General features: G+C 38.2%; 2 protein-coding genes across 2 annotated transcripts; one reads left to right on the forward strand and one right to left on the reverse strand.

Annotated features, from left to right (window-relative positions):
- Window positions 1–1,654: 1,654 nt before the first annotated feature.
- Window positions 1,655–2,546, forward strand: RPS4X (40S ribosomal protein S4, X isoform; the record flags this gene model as incomplete). The annotated part of the gene is made up of 3 exons (XM_012938033.3): window positions 1,655–1,660; window positions 1,703–2,231; window positions 2,264–2,546. The coding sequence occupies 3 exons, from the start codon at window positions 1,655–1,657 to the stop codon at window positions 2,521–2,523; spliced, it is 795 nt and encodes a 264-aa protein (XP_012793487.2). The 3' UTR covers window positions 2,524–2,546.
- A 4,114-nt stretch (window positions 2,547–6,660) lies between these two features.
- GID4 (GID complex subunit 4, VID24) lies at window positions 6,661–10,080 on the reverse strand. Its single transcript, XM_051211149.1, has 5 exons — window positions 9,885–10,080; window positions 7,332–7,883; window positions 7,200–7,298; window positions 7,035–7,165; window positions 6,661–6,997 (listed from the first exon to the last, which is right to left on the reverse strand). Exons 2-5 carry the CDS (start codon window positions 7,512–7,514, stop codon window positions 6,934–6,936), a joined length of 477 nt encoding a protein of 158 aa, XP_051071186.1. The 5' UTR covers window positions 7,515–7,883; window positions 9,885–10,080; the 3' UTR covers window positions 6,661–6,933.
- Window positions 10,081–12,398: the final 2,318 nt, after the last annotated feature.

Raw genomic sequence — 12,398 nt, forward strand, 5'->3', positions numbered from 1 at the left:
TGTAAAAGTGAAATCACACGAATTCCAGCTATGGATCCAGTGATCAGCATGCTAACATTATTGGAACTTGTGTATTATTTCATTTTTGAAGAAACCCAAAGTGATAAGAACGATTTAACTCTACCAATTATATCTTCACCACATGAACCCATCCATTGGACGGCAGGAGACGACTAATTAGGCCAACTCAAACATCACCGTCCGTGATCGATAAACGAACATAATTAAGTGACCCATCCAAATAAATCGCTAGAATTGATACGTCAGTTTTATTTACAACACCTTGTAGTGGTTTTGCTTCATTAATCAATCACCTCGATAACAGTTATAATATAAATCTCAATGGTGCCTAAAATCAGAAGGCAGTGAGAAGTGGCGGATAGATCACAAAGCTATAAGCACGTTGAGCGAATTTGAAGCGGAGAGGCGAATAAATATATGCGAGCAACTACACAGGCAAATTTATAGCCAAACCGCATAAAGGCACAGCAAGACAAAGCTAGGACTGATAATAGGATTTGAGCACATACATGGGGATGAGGATGAGTCACCGGGTGGTGTTTAAGCAATCGACATTTTGGCTAGAGTCTGTCATATAATTTGGTGATCATAACGGTACAGAGGAATGTGGGAATTGTTACTATTCAAATAGCATTGTTAAGAAAGTTAATAAAAACGCTTAACCAAAATTAACCATAATCGAAATTGGTTGTAAGATAGTTGCTATAATCTCCCTTTTATCTATCAGCCAAAGGCTGTTGCGAAAAATTTCGTACGAATGACAAAGCGCTGAATTCGCTACATTAGTTCTTTTGAAAATCGTTTTTTGGTTTTCGACCTAGTGAAACTCAGACCAAGGTCTTCTGTGTTGGACAGATTTACTTTAGGATTCTGAGAAACTATCTGCTTAAAACAATACCCAACTAACACTGAAAAGTCTATTAATAGCTTGATTATTGTAAAGTCGACATTTGCACGATATTTAAGATCGTCATTTATAGAACACAGTTATTTTGAGTTGTCTATACACGTGAACATAAAAGAAGTGAGCCATTAAACTTGCTATCTGACCTACTATAGAATCAGACAAGAAACCCACAATAAGATTGGTGAATTTTTCTTTGTGTTCGTATAGTTACGCTAGATACATGAAAGACAATAGGTTGTTTAACATACCGCAACCACCAAACGTTAGATTACTTGATTATTTGTGTCCCTTCATGGTACTAATTTTCAGCAAATACTTTAATTAGAGATATCAATGCCGGTACAAAATAGACATCCGATATACATATATGCACTTGAAAACGATTTATTCAAAACTCATTTTTCCGTCAAATCACTGACACTGAATTTGGTGGTTTTTAATCAAATTTTGACTCCTATTATCTATAAAGCTTTGGATTACATATTATACGCGCAATATTATCCGCACTACAATCTGATAAGTTTGACATGACAAACGTTGTTGAATAACCCGTTCTTATTACGAAAAAGCCTGAGCTTTAAGCCAAACTTCATCATCTGTAATACTTCTGATGTTCAACTGAACATTGAGGTTTGTTCATTCGTTAAACTGTTGAAACATTGTACATCCGACCCGCCACTTTGTTTCCACGCGCACTAGAGTTGGTTTCTAACAGGTCGAAGCAACATGGGTGTAAGTTACACCTTTTATGATTATTCCTAATGATTTTAATAGGTTCGAGGTAATAAAAAGCATTTGAAAAGGTTAAATGCTCCAAAACACTGGATGTTGGATAAGCTGGGGGGTAATTTTGCCCCAAGACCCAGCACAGGTCCTCACAAATTGAGAGAATGTCTACCACTCAGCATATTCTTGCGAAATCGTCTTAAGTATGCGCTCACTTATACAGAATGCACAAAGATATTGGCTCAACGTCTGGTTAAAGTTGACGGGAGAGTGCGCACTGACAAGAAGTACCCTGCGGGATTCATGGATGTTATCACCATAGAGAAAACAAACGAGCACTTCCGTCTTATTTACGACACCAAAGGCAGGTTTGCCATCCAGCGCATCCATCCTGACGAGGCTAAGTATAAGCTCTGTAAAGTAAGGAAGGTTCTTGTCGGCCGTGGAGGAGTACCTTATATTGTAACCCATGACGCCAGGACGATTCGATACCCAGATCCAAATATCAAGCCAAATGATACGATCCAGGTGGACATCGCTACGGGCAAGGTTCTAAACCATATTAAATTTGAACCAGGTAAAAACATTTCAAGCTTATTGCTTTTGTAGGCAATATGTGTATGGTAACAGGTGGACGTAACTTGGGACGAGTTGGAACTATTACCCAATGGGAACGCCATCCTGGTTCTGTTGAAATGGTTCACGTGCGCGATAGCACAGGGCACCAGTTCGTCACTCGCCTAAACAATATTTTCATCATTGGAAAGTCGAACAAACCATGGATTTCTCTACCGAAAAACAGGGGCATCAGGTTGTCCATTATTGAAGAGCGCGATAAGCGAATACGGGCAAGACGTCTTGCTCACTAATTTGCAATAAATTTAGTTCGGAACTCAGACTTTTGGAAATTTGTGTTTCACAGCGTTGTGAAGCTGGTTTTTGCAACATCGACCTAATAGTTCTGTAGACAGTTCAGGTTGGTCGAGTAAGATGCACACAAAAACGTTACTTGACACTGTATCAAGATGGTAGACTATCGTTAAGGTTTCTTTGCTTTAGTCTAGCGGTTATTGAGAATATATAAAGGGGAAGGCGGTCGATTGTGTTCATTGCATGTCATGGTAATTCGTTGACAGTTTTACTGTGCCGTGATGAGATGAGTATTTCTCTAGCACTGTATGGTAGTTTGGCTTGCTTGCATACCTACTTGATATTTATCCTACCAATATATCTTAACGCCTCGGGACCTTCCTGAGTAAATGTTTTATGAGGTCTCAAGATTGTCGGTTACAGTTTTAAGTGGCAAATTTATTAGTAGGAAATAAAGAATATAAAACAAGTAATATTTGGTAGTGACGAAAGAATGTTGGGAGACTTGTCATCCAAGATGAGTCGCGTCTCATGTATGTTAACGGTTTACAGGGGGTACTGTCGCGGTGTTCGTAGTTGATGTGGTAGTTGCTTTTGAATGAAAGTCGCTATGGAGTAGAGTGGGATTTACTGCGGCCATATTTAGGCGTCTTTACTTAATGACTCGTCCTTGGTTGCTGCTGCAATGGGTTTTCCCACGTTCGTTGAGTGTCGCTTGTATTCTACTGTCTTGGCAGTTTCCGAGAGTATTTCTTATAGAAACGCGGTTGCAACAATTCGGTTAGGTCTGTACATGCCGTGACGTTTTTCAGGACATTCTAGGCAGGCACACAGCTCCCGCCTGTTGAGTGACAGCAGAGGTTAGAAAGTGATTACTAAGTCCCAGTGGGGTTCCCCCGGGAAACTCAGTACCTACTTCATGGTGAAGTCGTCACAGTAATTATATGGAGGTGGACAGTCGTCTATCTGTTTCCTTTAATGCGTGCCTGCTGATTTATTTTCTCATAGAAGCTACAGGTTTTTATTCTGGTAGCTATAAATGGTCCTTGAATATTAGGGCATTGAACTCAACATTATCCTGCAACTGAAATGGTTCCAGTACTTGTGTCATATCACAAGAAATATGCACATTGAACTCGTTCTGTTTTTATTACGGACTAGTCTCAATTCACTTTAAGTGGCAAAGTATCTGTTTTACTTCGATGAGTACTTCCCACAGTTTTAAAGAGCTCTGGGATTCATCGTTTGAATATTGATTCCATATTTGCTGAGACAGTTTTATTTTCCCTCCAATTTGACAGTTTAGACGTCTATTCAGTGGTTCTTACACCAGAATTACAACAAGCTGCCTATTCTAGTACTTGGAGTAAGTATAACTAATATCAACCGCACCATGAAGATAATACATTCCGGGGTTGTATGGAAAAGTGATTCCTTAATTTTGCTTAAGTAGCCTCAAAGATATAGACAATAATAGCCGAAAACAACGAGGCGCGTACTTCGCTCTTATCCATCACTAAAGATGACAAATCTGTCACAATAATAAGCCAGGGAAAGTCAGGTGACTGGGTAGCAGTTTGCTTTGGATAACTTTAATTAACTATTTTACTGGAGCATGATATCGCTGATTATATCCGAATGCAATACAGGTGGCGAGAGCATCATAAAAAACATGTTAAGAATATAAGTACGTTAGACACAGTGGTCTTGAGTAAACAACATAGAACAGACGTATGCTGGTCCGCGTTGTCGAACTAGATTGGCATAACAAAATAATATTGTAGCAATCGTAAAACGAAAGACAATCTTAGTAATATGGTTTAAAAAGATGATGGAAAGGTATGCACGAAGGGATACTGGAGTACAATATCGAGAAGATAAAGAATAAGTGCATCTGAACCACTGTGGACAATTTCAAGCTGTGTTACCCAAACTTGATCACGGTTATCACGCGAACCCCGACCAGATAGTTGGATTCTATCAACATGGGTTGGAGCAACAGTCGGTGACTATATGGATTAATGCCATGTCTTGGTTTGGCCACCCATAGCTTCCCTGAAACCTACTTCTACACAAGCAAGCTCGTCGAGGTGGGTGGTGGTTAGGTATACGTAACACATGTTCTAAATGCCTCAGTTGATGAGGTTTAAACCTTCATCAACTGGTTTCTCACTTTAGCTTAACTTCGATTTTGCTCACTCGGTTGTCCCACGATACGCAAACAATGCTTCGAAGACACTCATGATCAATGTCTTTCAGCCTACGTGTGTCCTCTGCTCTCATAGGCCATGTTTCATAGTCGGAAAGTAGAACAAAGAGGACCGCTGCATAGTATATACTTCCTTTCGTTCACAGACTGAGAACTAGTATGTGCTACAAGCGACAAGAGTTGGCAAAGGCCAACAGCTTTCTGAATGTATGCTGAGAATTCGTTGAACACGAGAGTTAGTTACACTCCAAAGTGAAATGGCCAACGCATCGCAAACATGCTCAAATTGTTGCTGAAGTTGATGAAAGGATTCTAAGTTTTGTCAGCGTCTTTCCCACATAGGACTATGTCATTTGCGTATTCTGCAGCGATAAATGAACTTCCTGGTAGGAAACCAACTCGTGAAGATTTAGCTCAGAAGTAATTTCCAGGGGGGTACAAATGAAAATGTTAAGTAAAAATGGAGACAGTGGGAAACACCATTTGAGGTTTACAGTTCGCCATAAACGCTAACTCAATCAATAATGTTCGAGTAGGGAGCCTTTACAATATTTATATACTTTCTGGGTACGTTTTTCATTGAGAACCATTGTTACAGAAACTCACGATCAGCCGAGTTGAATGCGACTTTAAGGTCAAGAAATGTAACTACAGTCAGTAGTTGGTAAGCATGCTCATGTTATAACATCTCAACCAACTTGGCCGCTAAAACTGGACCACTAGCCTTACAGATCTCTGGAAACAAGCCACTAGGACCTGCTGCTTACCTTCATCATAGATTACCTGCAACCTTATGTCACTTTGCAATTCAGGTTATTTGGAGATAGTGACTAGCCGGATGGTAACTGGAGGCCAGTCGAACAGTTCCTTAGTGTTCTATTTGTCCGCCTAGTCTCCCAAATCAAGAGCAAATAATCCGTCCCGTTTTTCTCCGAAATAGTCTCGCTAACACCAACATTCTCAATACGTGTTTTCTTGATGAGTCGGAATGGCTGTTCGCTGTCACCTAACGCTACCACCTTTCCTATCTCTTTTGCTTTCGTTGTCCATCACTCCTCACGACCACTAAATAAACTTGTCAGTTCACCTTTGAGTTGTTTCCGCCCTTTATCGTCCTCCAAGCCTGACGGAATGAGCCTTCGATCACCTACCAATTTAGTGGATGGCACTGGTTTTTACTGACTCTTCGATCTAAATAATTATTAGATACCATTCCTACTTATGTATCTTTCCCAGCTTCTTCAGGATGAACTATTTCTCTACAATCGAGGTGCTTGAAAATAAGATCAACTTTTTAGCAATGGATTAGAATTGCGCAACAATCACATACACGGCACAGTGAAAACAGGAGTATTCATAGACGAATTGTATTACAACAAATAGTAATCCGCCTACGGGAATGAACAGAATCAGTACGACTAATCACATATCTTCAGAGTATGTGCGAAGGCAACCAACATAATTGGAATGACTCAACTGTCAGATGTATAGACTTGCACTCTAAAATTATCAGTTCATATTCCTAATTATCATGTTTATTATCTGAAATAACTAAGAAACCTGAAGCCTTTCAACTACAAACAATAATTTAATAGGGTCCATGAGTTAAATGTCTCAGAATTCATCTTTCCCACGTTACACACGACTGATGTTGTAGAGGAAGTTTCACTGTACGGGTTACTTCCATTTATTCTTCCTTAATTGGAGGACCTTATATTGGGTTACTTTTTAAGTTTCCCTGCAGTCGATACTTTCTGTGGATGACATAAGATGATTTCTGAAACAAATTGATGGGGAGGTGCATTTGTAAAGCTTCATGGTTAAAAAAGTTAGTTTGAATAATTTCGTACGATCAATCACACGGCATCCTATCATTGAAAACATGTGATGGCTATTAATTCTCATTATTGATTAGTAGAACAATAAGTATCAAATAGAATTATATTTTTCAAGTGACTCAGTGAATTTTTCAATAAATACTAAAAGCTGTACATTTCAGAGATATTAGTATAAATATAGTGATTAAGGACTGCATGAAGATGTAAATTGAAGTGTATTTGTCATAAACTGCTATTTAAATACATTTGTAGATATCATGAAAATGAAGTGCCACATCCTGTCTAGCAAATAAATAAAAATCGAGCGATAAATCAGTTGAAACACATCTATCTCACAAGCCAATACGTAATAATGAACATCCTTAACGCAACTGAAAAATAGACGGTGTGCTTTCTGGTTTATATTTCAGTTCGAGAGATTGAAACCTAAGGTAAAGATAAAATAATTAAAATAAATTCATACATTTCTGAGTTAAGATGATAGTAATAACCTAGAACATGTCCAATAGATTTCTGTAATCCGATATAATAAAATCCAGCGAATGACGCTCCCTCTATGTGTTTCAACCCGGGATCTGGAACAATGAACTTTTCCTAAGAAAATTTTTAACATTAAAAAACAACTCACTTTCCATCTCATAAATATCGTATCGGATGTTTCTAAAATAGAGTAGTCGAAACTATCTATATGAAAGTTCCCTAGAGAACTTGTTGCTGGTATTTTTTCCTGCAAGTGAATTGATAATAATTAAACAAATACCCAGTGTAAGACATCTGTTTCCAAGGTAGCATCCCATTTACCAGTCATGAACGGGTGTAGTCTACTTATTATTTCTCCTTCAAAATATGTGGTCAGACTTGGATATTCTTGGGTCAAATTCTCAATTTTCATAAAGCCGTACACCATTTTTTGCTTCATATCGACATACTGAATAAAGGTCATGATTATCGAAGATATTGTCTTGCTTGTATTGTTACTTCCACGTTATACTTTTTACCCTTGGATCGCTGAGAACCTGTAAAAACGGCACCACTGCAAAGGCATGATGTAATAGTAGTATGTGGAAGTTCCTGTGGTAGCAGATCAACATCAAAAACACCGAGCATTTGTAATTTTATTACTCGTTCTAAATTGAACGTGATGAAAGCACATTTTAGCACGGGGACCAAATAGACAAAATTTATGGTTGGAAGAATGATAATAGTGTGCATTCAGAATTGAACTTCGGTGAAATGAACTCCATAGAAATTATAGAACGGGAAATGCAATAATCAGCGAAAACACAACCACTAAATCGTTTTTATAAGTGGCCTGTTACGAGAAAGATGTCAGAGAAGCGTTAAGAATAAACTATTCCAAGGAAGATATATTATTACAGAATCTCGCATGAAAGTGTTCAAGTTGAGTTAATCAAACCTTATCACAGCACTGCTAAAGAGAATCAGGAAAAAGATTACAGACAATCAGTAATGGATGGGCGAATTAGCGTTGGAAGAACTTATATATTAGCCAGTAGGTCACGTGTTTAAACCTAGTACCATTTGATTTCGTTTCAGCAGGCGAGTAGTACCACTAGTCTTCATATTATTAGGGGTCAACGTTAAGTGCACCTAACCGTATTATGTAACTGGAAGCTATAGCAGGTAACTGATGAGTAACAAGATGCTTAGGATGTGGAATGTATTAACGCCATCATATTTTCTTGTAGACTACCACATGCAATTTTCAGCCGATAGTTAACAACTCGAGTATTCTACACAGGAAGTTTATTATCTGCTACACACCTCAAACCGATAAATTACTCGTCAAAGGTAGTATATCAGTTAATAAGGTTGTAAATCTTCATCAACTGAGGCATTTAGAACATGTGTTACGTATACCTAACCACCACCCACCTCGACGAGCTTGCTTGTGTAGAAGTAGGTTTCAGGGAAGCTATGGGTGGCCAAACCAAGACATGGCATTAATCCATATAGTCACTGACTGTTGCTCCAACCCATGTTGATAGAATCCAACTATCTGGTCGGGGTTCGCGTGATAACCGTGATCAAGTTTGGGTAACACAGCTTGAAATTGTCCACAGTGGTTCAGATGCACTTATTCTTTATCTTCTCGATATTGTACTCCAGTATCCCTTCGTGCATACCTTTCCATCATCTTTTTAAACCATATTACTAAGATTGTCTTTCGTTTTACGATTGCTACAATATTATTTTGTTATGCCAATCTAGTTCGACAACGCGGACCAGCGTACGTCTGTCTGAGGTCTCTTTCTTGAGATGTCTTGCCTCAAAACAACAGCTACTAGTAGGTGTGATGAACTTTGCTGGTTTATATATTCCTGTTGCTTATAACGTGAAACAGAATTTCTTTGCTATAGACCTAAGAAATTTGATTAGTAACGACGACGTTTTCGACCCTGAACTGTGACCGATTAGTTAGAAATGCAACCACTTGAGCCCAGTCGCATGACGTTTTTGTTGTGTTAGCTTCGTACTTTTTAAAGCTTACCAACAGGACTGTATTATTCTCGATCTGAGATTAATTAGAAGCAACGGCCACTAGACATGCTGACTACTTGTGGGAATCACTACTACGAGTACAATGCAGTAGATGATTTAACTCATCCAACTAGTCAATAGCAACGTAGAACCTGACGTAAAGGCATATTACTTTTTAAATTAGAACTTGCTATTTTTGATCCTGTTGTTTTCTTAAATGACCTATTGGGATGAGAAAACCTCAAGAAATATGTTCCAAACGAAACAGCGCAAGCAGGTAGTCACGAAGACTAAACTAGTCCACTGTGTCGAGGTAACAACAAAAGTCGTGAATGTATAAACTGATAATGTAACAGTGAGTATAATGTAGACGACCTGGAATCCTTTAAAATAACCAATAAACAAACTATCTTGAATTTATTGGGTTTTGCTGAAGTAGTTGCTAAAAGAAAGGTTTAAGCCAAATTTATGTATACAGAAAAACATTGTTATTGACCTTGTTACGTTTACACAGAATTACTTTTAGGTGTTTGTTGCGTGACATTTTACAACCCTAATTATGACAATTAACTCACTTCTTGTCTGTGCTTTACGCAGCTAGTCAATTATTTAAGCATTACGTTAACAAAGACGTTAATCCAACATTCCTAAAACTTTTGTTTCAATGCTCTTTACAGTTTACTCCTCCAAACATGTTTAGTCTGGAGAAAACGACTTTTTTTTAACAATTTTTTAATCTCTTCACAATTGCTTATTGTTAAGTTACATCTACATGTCTTAATCAGAAAGATAAACATAGAGCACCAAGTACCTGAACACAAGACATTCATACTAGGAAATAATTTAGACCATTACTTAGCAATCGGCAAGACTATAACCTCTGGACGAACCAATAAAATTAAAGATGGCACGTTTTAGATTTTGGCGCAATTCATTCGTTCATATGATTAAATAGAAATTACAGGTGATATTAGTTTGTGAAGAGAACCCTGAATTTAATTCCTAACCATAAACTCTAACTCAATTCTAATCCTGATTCCTCAGACTAGTTTATAAATTTCTCTTAGACCTAGCAAGGTGTCCTTTTCAAGGCCACTATCCACGTCCATAAATTATAGTCTCACCCAGCAGTGTATTACGCTGCTCAACTAGGAATACTACAAACTGTCCTGCTCATAGTAAGGATCTTAGTGAACATGTTTTATCATTGCAGAAACTTTAAAGGACTTACTGAATCTCTTGTAGAATTCAGCTGGATGATAGTGTACAAGCTTTGTAAACAACCTTCCCGAAATCTAATTAGCTTTATGCTGACATGAAGCCGGAAAAATAAGCTGAACGATCTATGTAACTGGTTCTGAGAACTTGTCTACAATACTATGATAATTTCCAAACCAGGAAGTTTGGAAACCTGAAGTTCAAGTCAAGTTGCCTATATGTTTATGACAGATTCTTAGGATAAGTGTAGCCATTCAAGATCGTTGCTGTAAATGTTTTACGAACTTTAAAACCTCATGCAAGCCAGTAAACAGATAGAGAGATCAAATCAAAAACTCATGGCTAAGAAATAATAAAACTGATTTGTGCTCAGTTTTCACAGTGCACATTTTAATCCTACAACCAAAACCCTCATATTAAAGGAACTCACACAAGTAAGCCCATTTTTCACCACTTAATGAATAGTTTTGCAGTCTCAATTCAATGTTTACGTTAATAATCATGTCAACATAACGACGTCACAGAATGATAATCCAGAAACATTGATCAGTGTTTTATCATAAAATGGCTTTATGTAAAGAATTTATTTGTAGTCACGTGACCATACAAAAGTTGCACCAAGGCAATGTAGTGAGCAGAAGCGTAACAGACTTCTCTGAAAAACCACAGATTTCCAAGGAGTCTTTAAAAAAAAACCAGACTACCACGATAATCGCCAACACTCTTAAGTATATTGTAAACTTTCTTGAGTTCGATATAAGCACAGTTCGCCTTTAAAGGCAAATAAATGTTGACATATATGCTGGTAGAGGAATTACACGGCTCGCTATAAGAAAATAAACAAATCTTTTCTTCCTATATCCGAAGTCCAATCTTAAATCAACTTCGGAGAGCAAGGGGACTCAACTATCGTGCAGTGACTTTTATATATACATGATATGAACCACAGCTTAAAACACAACTTCATCGAATATAAGCATACTGAATATAACACACAATTCGCGATTTCGGAATTTTAGCCCAGCCTTCAACTTTCTGAAATCTAAGAGCCCGCTCTTCAGTTTTGGAGGACCCGTCTAACGTGATGTTCTCACATTCACTAACTCGAGGCGCGATACCAGAAAATCGGAAGCTGGCTCACATTAAACCAATTTTCCAAGTAGGTCAACGCAGCGAACTTTCAAGCTACCGGTCAGTAGCACTTCTCTCTCAACACCCTCAAAATTATGGAGTTACTGATTTGTGACGGTTTACGTAACTGCTTCCTATTCATAAAATTCTTTTCATCCCAACAGCACGGTTTCAGAAACGTTCACTCTCGTATAACCAATCCGCCGATTGCGGTGAACAGATCAACAAAATTCCTTGATCGCAAGGGGAAGTTTGACTTCTCAAATGCTTTTGGTGATGTCAACCATTTTTGTCTTAGCAATAAGCTCAAACAATTGGGTATCAAAACACCTTCAAATGACTGACTCACTTCATATCTAAAAATTGACATTTTAGGGCAAGGATTAACTTCACTTTCTCTCAGGCTATGGAATGTCCTAGTAGGGTCCCCCAGGGTTCAGTACTAGGACATCTCTTCTTGGTTTATAAAAACCACCTTTTACAGCAGGTATAATCAGATGATGTTAAGCTCTGGTGAGAAGTTTACAACCACAAGGAGAAATTGGCACTTCAGGAGGATCTGACTCGCCCTCAAAGTTGTGCGGACAACAACGGACATATGTTTGACACTCCGAAGTGCAAAGTAGTTCATCGGTGACATGTTGCAGACTACAGCTACAACTTAGGCGACTCCCTTCTAGAAGTATCCCAGGTTGAAAAAGATTTAGGAGTGTTGGTACCTTGTGATCTGAAGTCTCACGCTAACTGTGACAAAAATGCCTTTCGAGCAAACCTTGCACTCGTAACATTGAAGCGCATTTTTTGCCAATTTGATGGAGGAACTTTCCACATAATCTTCAGCAGTCTTTTCGACCCCATTTAAAGCGTGGCAGTATATTGTTTCTGCCCTCAATCCAAAAGGATAAGAACACATTGGAACGTATCCAATTGTGAACCACGAAATCAATTTGAGGACTAAAATTTAATCCCTATGAAG

Source organism: Schistosoma haematobium, chromosome ZW (genome assembly GCF_000699445.3).
Source record: "Schistosoma haematobium chromosome ZW, whole genome shotgun sequence".
Lineage (NCBI taxonomy): Eukaryota > Metazoa > Platyhelminthes > Trematoda > Strigeidida > Schistosomatidae > Schistosoma > Schistosoma haematobium.

Excerpts from the sequence above, each read along its gene's own strand:
- GID4 (XM_051211149.1), bottom strand. The coding sequence starts at position 7,514 with ATGACCTTTATTCAGTATGTCGATATGAAGCAAAAAATGGTGTACGGC. Across the intron at positions 7,299-7,331 it reads AAACAGATGTCTTACACTGG|GAAAAAATACCAGCAACAAG; the intron begins GTATTTGTTTAA and ends ATTCACTTGCAG. Across the intron at positions 6,998-7,034 it reads TATCATCTTAACTCAGAAAT|GTTTCAATCTCTCGAACTGA; the intron begins GTATGAATTTAT and ends TCTTTACCTTAG.